Here is a 12139-nt window from a genome sequence, read left to right on the forward strand (position 1 = left end):
ATTCCTACCTGATGAGGTTTTATGAGGTTAATAGCTATGAAGTGCCCCGGCATTCAGATGATGAGGGCCATATAAACACAAAGATATTATGGAAGCATAGCAATGCCAAATGCTTGATGCAAATTCCTTGCTCCCAGTCTGATTTCCTCTCTTCCCTTGCACAGTTTCTCTGCCAAGTACATATAGTCTTTTCAGATGAACATACTGGCCCCTCTGCCTAAGGTGTCCTGGTTGAATTAGCAGTTGTGTTGGTGGCATTCCTTCTTGGTATGTGTACCTGTATACAATTTTTGAGTTTTGAATAGGTCCTCAGGAGACTTTCCTTGCTGTGCTTTCTTGCTGTTTGGGAGTTTTAGGAGAGTATTTTCTTCCTGAATGGTTAAGACACTGTTAACAAACTCAGTCCCCGCTTACGTGGTAAAAGGAGAGTTCTGCTCTCATTGTGTTTTGTGATGTTGTAGTAGTGCAAAGACAAACTTGTTCATGTTAGTAAATGATAGATGACCTAACTGAGACTGAAGTGAAAAAATCACTGATTTTCCTAAATTACGTAAACATGCTGGTTTTGGAGAACTACTCAGATTACTTTTCAATCCTTTTGAAAATATTGTTCCTGACGCACAGGCTTAAATAAACTAACCACTTGTCCCTGACAGTGTTTGCCAAGCTCAGATGTATCTTTGTGAATAAAATGAGAACTATAGGCAATGGAAATGCTCTATTTCTTTACTGGTTTGTTTATGGTAAGTGACTGTGATGCTAGTGCCATTGTACAGTTTCTTGGAGAAATTATAGTGTAAAATATCAAGGCGTTCCCTTAAAAAAGAAACATCATTCCAAGTGTAGCAAATATCAGATTATTTAGCTGTCTAGAGCCTGAAGCTAAACTGGATACTGATTGAGTATGAAATGTTTATGTTGGGGACGGAAGAACCGATATGGGAAGCCACATTCTTTTGCTTTATATTTTCAAGGGGCAAGTATTAGTTATATAAGCATATGATTTTCCATACTCCTCATACATGTGTTTTCTTTTTAAGTATTCTGTCTTGTTCCTTAACTTCACTTGTCTTTATGTAATGCCTTGAAATAGATTCATGTGTGCACTGGATGACTTTGCGTGGCCCAGAAACCTACAGAGAGCTATGCCCTGATATCACACAAATCTAAGTGGTGCTGCTTGTTTTCAAATCTTGAGGATATATCTTTGATCTGAATAGGAGAAGCTGAGTTGTACTAAGGAGGGCTCAGTCAGTCACTCGCATTCCTGGTGCTGAGCACAAAGGCATGTGTGCAAGATGGATCTTAAATTGCCTTAGTTTTTACTTGGTCTTATTCAGGAAAAATTGTCAGAGATGTCTATAAGAGCTTCTGTGTATAATTGGTGGGTTTAAAAAAAAAAAGAACTTATATAGTACGCTATGAATACAGCAAAACAAATGAGTGCGGTTTCCTGGTATTCGTTGGCATGTTGGTAAATAATACTCCTTGTATTTCTGTGTTCACGGCATTGTCACCCCAGCCTTGGGACCTTTCTGAAACATTGTGCCTGGTTATTCTCTCATGCTGACAACGGGTCAGGAGTGGTTCTACTGGAAGAAGCAGAATGGATTGGTACAGGTGATCCAAAACAAGTTTAAGTGGGTGGAAAGACTTAGGGAGTTGGTATGGTAGAAGCAGCAGGGGCTGTCTAATTACATTAATCCCGTTCTTGTCCTAAAGCAATGACCACTAATAAGGCAGGGAAACAAGGGTTTAGAAACTGCCCCTATAGTTCTGAAACTCTCCCAAACAGAAAAAGATGACTTTTCTCATTGCTCACCACAGCCATGCACCTGTTTGGCCTAAACTGGCACCTGCAGCCGATGGAAGGGCAGATGTATGAAATCACGGAAGACACAGCCAGCAGTTGGCCAGTGCCAACGGACGTCTCCTTATATCCTTCGGGGGGCACAGGGTTAGAGTTACCTGACAGGAAAGGCAAAGGAACCAGTGAAGGTATGGTTGGTGTGTGTCCATGTTGTGAGTCTTCTGTCTGCCTCTGAACTCCAGCCATCCAATCTCATGTTCCATTACCCTCAATGCTGCCATCATCAGGTGCTTTCTCCAGTCTTTCACGTCTAGAGCTAGTAGTCATCGGTCTTGTTTCCGTATGTTTCTAAGTTTCATACCCTTCTGATGTCCGCTAATCTGATAAAACTGTGTGCAACCCTCACCACACATCTAAGGCATTCTCAAGGCAGAACCATCTGTACCATATCTCACAGGCTACAGAAGGCCGTCATGAAAACCCTGCCTTGAGTGGCTGTTTTCATGGGAAAAAATTGCGTCTTGAAAATTAAACAATTTCTGGAGCATTGGGTCAAGCTTTCTCTACAACAGTACAAAAATGTTTGGATTTGCCTACTTGTTGCCACCTAGTACCAAATGTTTTGAGGACCAAAATATTTACTAAGAGCTATTACACTGTGACTTTTGGCACTCCAGAGTTGGTCATCTCTTTGCAAAAGCAGCCAGGTAAAAGGCCTAGTCTCCACAAAGTATCATGGTGTCGACAGCTTGCAATTTTAACTGAAATTAGAAGCAACTGATGGGATGTCAATTCAGCAGTGCATTATCCAGCAGCTTTACATCTTACTGTGCTTCGTATAGAGGCAGCACTGCCAAAAGTATCTGTAAGTTCTGCAAAGGAGAGGTGGTTTATCCTTCCCAAGACTTAGCTGGAGAAATGTGAAATTTGAATTTTCAGAAAGCTTTTTTGTTTGTGTGTCAAGCTTCTTTATACGAGGTTAACAGATCCCAGTAAAATTGATGTCATTGGCTATTTTTGGTAGTTATTTTAGGGGAGGAAGTTTTGTGGGTAAGAGATAAGAAGTATGCTACTGTTCTGGCAACTTACTGAACTCAAAAGTTTCCACAGAGTTCCCTAGACTTTGGCTGAGAGCCCATGTTTACATGTTTAATTTAAATTAATTGTAGCATTTCTTTCTTTAAGAGCTTATCTGTCTTTATTAGTCCAAGTAAAGGCCATAATTATGTGTGTTCCTTAAAACAGCGTATTTACTAGCAACTGATGGCTGACATCAAGTTGCTATAAGGAAAAATCAGCTCAGCAGGTTATTCTCAGCAAACCTTACTAGCCAGTACAGCAAGCTGCAGATATCCCTGCTGTTGTGTTCAAAAATACTTCATGACAGATCCTTTCCCCCCCCCAACTTGCCATATGTTTTATTTTTGAAACATCTAGTTTTGATCTGTCTGTTTCCTTTTAAAAGTCAAAATGAAAATAAATGGATGTATCCAAAGCTGCCATCCAAATCAAAGACCTCCACTTGATTTCTTTTTCAGCCATGCTTACAGTGACATCAGTAGAAGTTTTAATTGCTGCCAAAAAGCTCTGCTAAAAGAGAAATCTGGGAAATACCCTAGTTATATCATTAGAAGACCCCTCAAGTTAGTGCTTCATATAGATCTTGGGGAATCTGTAGGCTTTAGAGGAGAATATCTTGTCCTGACTAAAAAAACACATCAGAACAACATCTTTATTGCAGGAGTAACACTGCCCAGCCTTAAAATGCATCTCTCTCCCCATCAGGTGACTACGCAACTAATTCTGGACTAGCAGCGTTGTATGGCTGCTATTCTAAACCAGAATGTATGTGATTGAAATTTATTAAAAAATGGATTGAAATGTATTTGAAAGTCTTCTTGATCACAGTGAAATAGGCTGGAATGTGTTATAATATCCTTACAGCTGATCTGAATGAATCATTACCAACATCTTGCCAATTCTCAGTAATAGTCATTCCTTCTCATCTGTGGCTGTGCTCCAGCCCAGCATTTACCTGTGTTTAAGCCCATCCCTGTTTAGCAAAGCACTTAATCACATGCTTATATTCAAGCATGTAATTAACTGCGATTGAAGTCAGAGAAATGTGTGTTCTTAAGTGTTTTCATGAGTCAGGGTACGTTGCTGTCAAAAATACAAGCAGATTCAGCAAGGCCTGAAATGAAATAGTTCATTTTGATATCCAAATAAATTAGGAATGGTTGCTACGGCAACTAAAAAGTTCAAGGTAATGTGTGGAAAGAGCAAAGTAATTGACAGCCCAATTAAGAATTCAGACCTGAAGTTAATTTTAAGGAGACAGATATTCTGATTAAAACCTAATTTCTGATTAGAAGCTGAAATTGCTTTCTTATTGTACTTTCTTTATGAAGTATCCAGTCCATATGGCCTGATCTTACTTTAGGCTAAAACTGATGAAACACGATGGATATCAGGGACAGAATTCAGCCTAGTGAAGAGAGCCTTTCTTTGGACTTCTGTATCAGGATAAATGTCAACCGCTGGCAACATGATATAACAGCTCTTAGGATATCAGCTTCTCAGACATACAACTGTCCACCAAGAGGAAACAAACTTTGTAATTGTGTGTACAAACAATTATTTCTGTGAAATTGTCTTTTGCAATCACAGAAGCATTTTTGTTCGCATGAGCAAGCGCTGCTCTCTATACGGGCAGAATACATACTGTGCTCATTTTCTCCAGGCTCTCTCTTGCATAGCAACATCTATCATATTAAATTCTCACCTTCCCTGATCACTCCGATGTACCATCTTTATTAATGAACAATCAGGGTGCATATCAAATACTTTAGGTTTTCATCTGAATTTCTAAGAATCTATAAAACATGTCAGTAGTAATCAGAAAAATATATCCTTCATTTGAACCAAAACATGTGATGTCTTTAGCTATTTTTTACTAGAATTCTGAATCTTTTCATCTTACAATAATGGAATAAGAAACTTTGCATGAAGACATGGGAACTGTTTCCTTTAATCCTGACAGTGTGAAAAGTAATTTTTAGTATGCCAAATAAATATTAACAATCCAGTTGATACAGTAATCCCCTTCAGAATCAAGCTAGTTGATTTTCATTGTACAATTGTACTCTATCAGCACAAAATTATTCGGAAAGTATGTCCATTTACCTAAGCTGCTTCTGATTATTTCTATTAATATACACTTTGACTAAAAAAGGATAAAAAGTCGGCAGATTTTCCCCCTGTATTTTTTTGATTGCGATGAACAAAGATAAATGAGGATCTTATAAAATTACCAGTAGCTTTTTTTCTATGAACATGTATACAGCCTTTGCTTTCTAGACGTGCTTGTATGCATAAAACTTCTGCCAAAAGATAGCACAGAAATGAAACATGCTATCAAGTCCCTTTCCAACAGTGTACTTGAGCAGCTGCTAACTTTAAATCAGGGGTTAGTATTATTGGGACCAAAAGTTCTGCTAAAAAGTTTTACATAAGTAAAAAAAAAAGAAGAGAGAAAAATTCTCCATCCTACAAAGAAACACCTTCAGGGACTTGTTTTGTTAACAGTTAATATGCATATAATTTCTATATGGTTTTTCAGAGACAGCTAACAATTTACATCTTTTTTCCTGGAGAGTTTATGTTGGGATGGTATATGGAGAAGTTAAAGGAAATATTGTAGTTAAAGTTATATAATATTAAAGGAAATACTATAATTTGAAACAATAAAATGAAAGGTTGTTCTACCAATCACCTTTTCAACACGGCAAGTAAATTCTAAAAATTCTAAGACTATTTGACTTGAATTCATGATGCGTGGGGAAAGATCTTTTTGTTTCCTGTTTCCCAAATGTAGGTTCTGGAAGAAAAAAATCTCACAATGTGGTTTTCCTACAAAAGATTGTATGTTCCTGAACGTTTCCTTCTCCTTTTGTTAGAATTGCTTGATCTGTCAAACAGAGAGTAGTGTGCTGTAATGGCACGGAAATGAGATAACAAATTTATTTGAATTTCTAAAATTAATTATTAGTCCTTGTTGGTGACATGGTGCTCTCCTTACTAAAGCCAAATCTTTACTGCATACTTTCAACTAGAAGTGTCCTTAACTAAAGGGTCTTTGCTAAGCAATTGCCTCCTTCACCGTCTTTATGCACTGCAGGTAAAGCTGTGGCCGCTGCTTATAGCAAAGGCTGAAAAGGCAACATTCTGGCATTTTATTTTTCATTCTGCCCCTCATTCCCTGGGCTTCCTTTGAGTCCAGATTTTTTGAAGCGGTCACCAGTTTTGAGAACTGTGTATGAATTTCTAATCTGAAATTTCTCAGATGTGTTTTCCAGGGATGCTGAGCTCTCTGCTGACTCCCTTGGATATTATGGCATGTACTGATTGCCATCTGGATACCCAGGCTCTCCAACCTGGTAGTCGCTTTAAGAAGCAGATGCCTCCATTTGCTTGTCTTCTGCAAGAAGATGGATAATCATAACACACTTTACAGATTCTATTGAAACCCAATTAAAACCTCTCATGTTTCTTAGTAGATATTATCAAGTGCTGGGTATGATTTCCTTCATTTTTCTCAGTCCTTTTTTTTCTTTATCTTTTTTTTGACTGTTGAACAAATTTCAAATACTGTTACCACTGTCAAGAATTAATTTAATAGAGAAACATTTTCCGTTCCCCACTTAGGCATCATTCATGCTGCTGTTCTCCACTCTACCATTCCTTTCTGTGACACGTCTACCTCACTCTTACTACACTTCTCTTTGCTAATGTAATGATGACTTCTCCATCCGTGAGCTTATACTCGTTTAGGATATATTGTCAGATGATTTATTCTTATCTTCAGAATGTAATTACACACTCTTTGGTGTTACAATTTAAACAAAAGGCCATTTTTCTCCAGGTTCCTCTTCCCATGTTCATGTTTTCAAACAAAACAGTTACTGAAGCCAGGAGTAACCCTGCTGGTTTTCCTCCCATAATCATATGGATTGGCTAGACAAAGTACCCTGAAGACCTAGGACACTAATAGATTGTTTCTCAAGATCAGTGTCAGAGATACCAGTATGATTGCATTACTTTAGGATCGAAGGCTAATCCAAGATTTTTGTTCCTGTGTTTTGGCAGGAAAGCCCAGTAGTTTCTTTCCAGACGACAGTTTTATAGACTCTGGAGAAATTGATGTTGGCAGACGAGCCACACAGAAGATCCCTCCTGGTATCTTTTGGAGATCTCAGGTGTTCATCGACCACCCTGTGCATCTGAAATTCAATGTGTCTTTAGGAAAGGCTGCTCTGGTTGGCATCTATGGCAGAAAAGGCCTCCCGCCATCACATACACAGGTAATGGGACCTCATTTCAATTAAATAATAGTTGTCTTAAAATGTATATTCCTACGGCTTATTGTTTTATTTCAGCTATTTCTTTCAAGAATTTGTTGCATGCTTGCAAGATGTTAAAGGTCATCTATCCAGAGAAAGATAATCAAGCGACAATGGCAAAATTTACACACATTAACCTGGTGGGCTGTAGGCACGGGCAAAGCAGGCAGTTGCCTAAGGCAGCAAGCTGCCGGAGGAGGAAAAGAGTTTTGAGGGCTGGTGGTCACTGAGGGTATCAGCTGGTTGCTCCTAGCAGCATGAGATATCACCTTCTCCATCCAGTGCCCCTTGCAGCAGCAGCCACACTCAAACTACATCAGAAAGAATAATCTCTTAAGCAGTCTCGTGTATCTCAGGTCTGTCTCCCTCTTTCAGCCTCTGCCTTTCCCCTCTCATGGTAAGAGCAGCAAGACTACAGTCGCTCACCCTCATGGGAGCAAGATTCACTTTTGTCTTCTGTGCTGAAATGCCTTGAACCAACTCTTGACATTATGCATGTTGACTGTCAGATTAGTCTGAGATTGGTCAGGGCCCAGTAACTGGTGTATAACCAAACAAAATCAAGTTTTTACAGAAAGCCACAGGCTTACTTAGGCAGAAATCAAGATATAGTTAATATTCTGTAGGATTAAAATGAAAGTGGCTGCTTTTCTTGACACACCTTGGCAAAAGCCATATCAAGAAATCACTTTCTGGGAAGTGCTCTGAAGAACCATCCCCTTAAATAAGGATTTTGTACATTATTTTCTCTACTTTCCATTTCAGTTTCTAAGCTGCTTTTAACCAGATTGATTAATACATGAGCGCATAACTCTCACTGGCAATGCAAAGCATCTTTCTCCCACTTGCATCAGCAAGTTATCAAAGTATTAGCAGGTTTATATTAATGTTGTAACTTACCCTTGCCCTCCACTATTAACTGAAAAGCCTAGCAACCAACACAACTATTTGAGATTTATAGAAACACCCTGCCTCTATTTTCTTTTTGAACAAACAAATATGTTTATTATAATCTCTCTGGGTAATATGGTATTTTCTACATATTAACACACCTGCAACTTATTTATGTCAAAGAGGTGTCATAAATCTACACTTTCTCTGCCTACTTTTCTGCAGAATAAAAATATTTCAATAGGATCAGCAGCTCATAAATTCAGTGACACAGTAGTGCTGTTATTGCCAATTTTTAATCAGTCTCTTTTTACGTGGAGATTCAAACATTTAAAAATTAAAACTCCTGTATTATTTAATTAAAAACTCAAGTTATGGTCACCTAATACTAACTGTAGATCGGAAGTCTGTGTTGATTTTACTTGTTTATTATCATTATTAATTTTTGTTATGGAACAGGAGTTATTACATGAATAGTTTCAATTGTTTAAATAACAAATGTAAAATTTAACACATAAACTTCAAGTCTATTGAATGTAAAGCAAAATCTGTAAATGTAGCAGGGCACTACACCCAACCGTAGTAATGTTTTAAGCAATTAAGAAGCCCACACCAACTTCACCATTGCTGCTCTATTTTCTTTAACCTCATTTTTGTTGGGATGTTCTGAGTGATTTGTCAGTATCGGGACATTTCCCATTTAAAACAGCATGGTTGTGTATCAGCTGAAGCCTGAGCTGAGAATGAGATGTTGAATGTGGGATGTGGCACATGTTTGTCAATATTATATGCTGGAGGAGGCAATGCACTTGTTCAGAATCCTTGTAACTGCTGCTTCTTGTGTAGCCACTAATTGAGAGCTGCCAAGTATATAAAAAAATCATCATCTGGACCAAAACATCACCAAAAATGACCAGAGGGACATTTTTATTCAAACAATAAAAAACATGGTACACTAATGGAAACAGATCACAAACCCCACCCTGTTCTGAAGAAATAACTTAATGAAGCTGCAGATATTGAATCAATAGCAATTTATTACTTGTTAATATTTAATTTCATTTTTAAATTATCCCTTTTCCTAGATTTATTATTTTATAAACCTGTTGTCAATTAAAACATTGTTCTCCTATATATTTTATATGATGTTTAATCTCACTATAGTTCATTAGTCTTAGGAGTCATTAAATAGGTAACCTGCTTTCTGTGTTGAAATTGTAAACTTGTCTCTCATAGTTAATACATATTACATAAATCTCATCTTTCTTTTGCATAATCCAGAGTATCTGCTGCATCCCATAAATCTACCCAATGAGTTTTATATTTCCAAATTTTGTAAGGAATTTCATAAATAAGACTTTGGCAAAATGTATGCTTAGAGCAGTGATACAGTCTCCCCTGGAAGAATTTAATAAAGGGTCAATTATTTATCCTGAGCCTATCTAGTTGATGGCAGTAGTAAAATTCTAGCTGATAATCATGTTTTCTTCTGTGTTAGATAATTAGATATTTCTTCTGTTTAGATAATCCATTTTCTCTAGTGTGAGCCTTAACATGGTCTGTTCTTTTTCCAGATATTTGAATTGATCCCAGGGCTGTAGACCCTTAGCATATATTCCTGAATTTGGTAAAATGTTAGAAGTCATATTTATCCATGCTAAACTAACAAACTATTCCAGATTCTCTTTGGGAAACTTTCTGTGCCTGTGGTGATCTGTCTTCTAGTCGAGGTTGCCAACAAACATGGGCACTAATAAGTAGGAAAAAAGTGCAAGGTCCAAATTTCTGTAGTCTTTGAAATAGATCCTGCAGAAACCTAAGATAGTTTACCGTTAACTAAAGGCATTTCTTCTCGTTCTTCTCAACAAATCATAATAAAAGTTACACAATTTTATTATGGTCTATTAGATTGAATCTTCCTAGATCAAAACATTTTTTAAACTCTTTTTAACCTAGGCCAAATTTTGTTAAATCATAGATTTTAGGGATTGGCCATCATAGCTTGTGGGAGGCATTTTTCCATTTGTACAATTTGAATTGACTAACATGGTATTTTATCTACAATTGCCTTGCTTGCAATAACTCTAATTTCATATTAAAAATCTCTGCCTGTATTAAAATACAATAAAGCACAATCCATTTGTGGTTCAGTTAATATTTACAACTAGTAACTAGTAAGTTTGCAAAGTCATCAACATCCTCAGCAGCATCTTGCAATTTTTTATAAAAATAAATTTTTACTTTGGGCAGGAAGCCCCAAGTAAGCATAACCCAGATTGGACTGTAACAACAGCAGCTCACCGTAGCTGGGTGCCTTGAAATTGTTTTCATCTCACTAAGCTTTAAGCATCTACATCTCGCATGTAGCAAGAAATGGATGCTTGTAAAGCACAATTCACAGGAAACTTCTTAGTTGTCAACTTTAGGATGAGGCAGATTGCATTCTAGAAGTGTCTCTTTCTTTGACTGCAATCCAGTGGTTCTAGAAAACTAATTCAAGCTGCCACAGAGATGTCAGCACTTGAGGAGATGAACTTTACCTATGGTGTCTGCAGTTACCTTTTAAAAATCTAGTCAGTCTGTTCCATCATGCTCCAAAATGGAAATGGAAATAAATAGGTTTTTCTCTTACTGGTTTTTACTTCTTTAGTACACCTGGCCAATGTATTCCTCAGTCAAATTCAACTCCATTAAGACATTCCCAGCAACCAGACAGCACCGCGATGTCCTCTGTCACTGCCCTTCTCAGTCATGGCCACCTTGAGACCTGATGAGGAATCAGCCTAGGCCATAGCTCATCCTCAGAGTGGCTACAAACACCTGGCTCGCAAAGTGTCATTCAAACCAACCTCTCACTAGTATTCTCTTAAACTTAAAGTCGCTAAATCTTTTTTTTTTTTTTTTCAAAACAGAAACTTACATTTTTAATTATGTATTTTTATATTTTATATTTTATATTGTATATTTTTATAATTTGTATTTACATTATATTTTTTCAAAACAGAAACTGTCTCTGACAAAGCTAACTTGGATATACACCCAAAAGGAATGCCCTTTGCAGGTGTGCCAGCTTTTACGTTCTCAAAGGACACTTCAGCACCAAAGTTGAGAGATCTGTATAGAGAAATATAGCAAAAAAATTAAAGCAAGGCTCAAAACTTATTTCATGTAAATAAATAATTAAAAATACAGAGACAAATTTTATCATTTCCTGTGCAAGCTATGTCATATATAGCTTATTTCTCAACATGTTGTTGGAAATAAAAACTTTTAATTTTTTTTAACTTAGCAATGACTGCAGAGGAAAGAACATGTCATCAAGTTCTTATCTTGCTTGACTTTGAAGACCATACGAGACAACTTAATAACATAAGAGAAGCACTCAGATTTCGCTGCAGTAAAGTCAAAAGGGTTAGGAAGCCTAAATATTGTTGCCACACTCAGCCAACACTCAGCAACCATTCAGTGCAGCAACATTTACTGATACAAAAATAAGTAGTTTTGTTTCTTTCTGCCTGTTTTCCTTCTTCCTGCCCAAAACAACAAGCTTATTTGACCAGCTGGATGAGAAAGGCAAAACCAAGTGAAGTCAGGGAACAGAAAAGCTAAGCTGTGCCTCAACTACTGGATTCTGCTCTCAAGATGTCCTGTTCACCCAAACACACAATAAAACTCAGATTAGATAAGGTTCACTTCACATTTGTGATGCCTGCTAGGCTTGTATCTGACTCATCCCATTAATATATTACCTGACAAAATACAATTATTGCAGAAAGTCAGTGGAAAGTTATTTAAATAGGGAACTAAAGGTAGTTGCAATACTAGTAGCAAAATCAAAGCAGTTGTTCAGCTTAAGTTACCCTGGCAAAAATTAAATACGTCCTTTTGAGGAAAACTTCCAAAAGCCACCCCCTAAATGGGACTTTTGTATGTTACTTTATTTCTTTTCCATCTTCGTCTTCTATGATCTTTTAACCACTTTTGCTATTGCTTTAAGATAAAACCCTTGCTGGCTAAGGAAAATACTTCTGCAAAA

The 12139-nt window shown here is 37.2% G+C and overlaps 1 protein-coding gene across 10 annotated transcripts in view; it reads left to right on the plus strand.

Moving 5' to 3' along the window:
• The window catches only part of TENM4 (teneurin transmembrane protein 4), a 603540-nt gene that overhangs the window by 412005 nt on the left and 179396 nt on the right, over nt 1-12139 (plus strand). For all 10 annotated transcript variants that reach the window (XM_030042633.2, XM_030042636.1, XM_030042637.2 and 7 more), the window contains 2 exons: nt 1828-1998; nt 6959-7173. In XM_030042633.2, the coding sequence (XP_029898493.1) occupies nt 1828-1998; nt 6959-7173 (386 nt within the window). The remainder of the gene's footprint in view (nt 1-1827; nt 1999-6958; nt 7174-12139) is intronic.

This window comes from Aquila chrysaetos, chromosome 19 (genome assembly GCF_900496995.4).
Source record: "Aquila chrysaetos chrysaetos chromosome 19, bAquChr1.4, whole genome shotgun sequence".
NCBI classification, from domain to species: Eukaryota; Metazoa; Chordata; class Aves; order Accipitriformes; family Accipitridae; genus Aquila; species Aquila chrysaetos.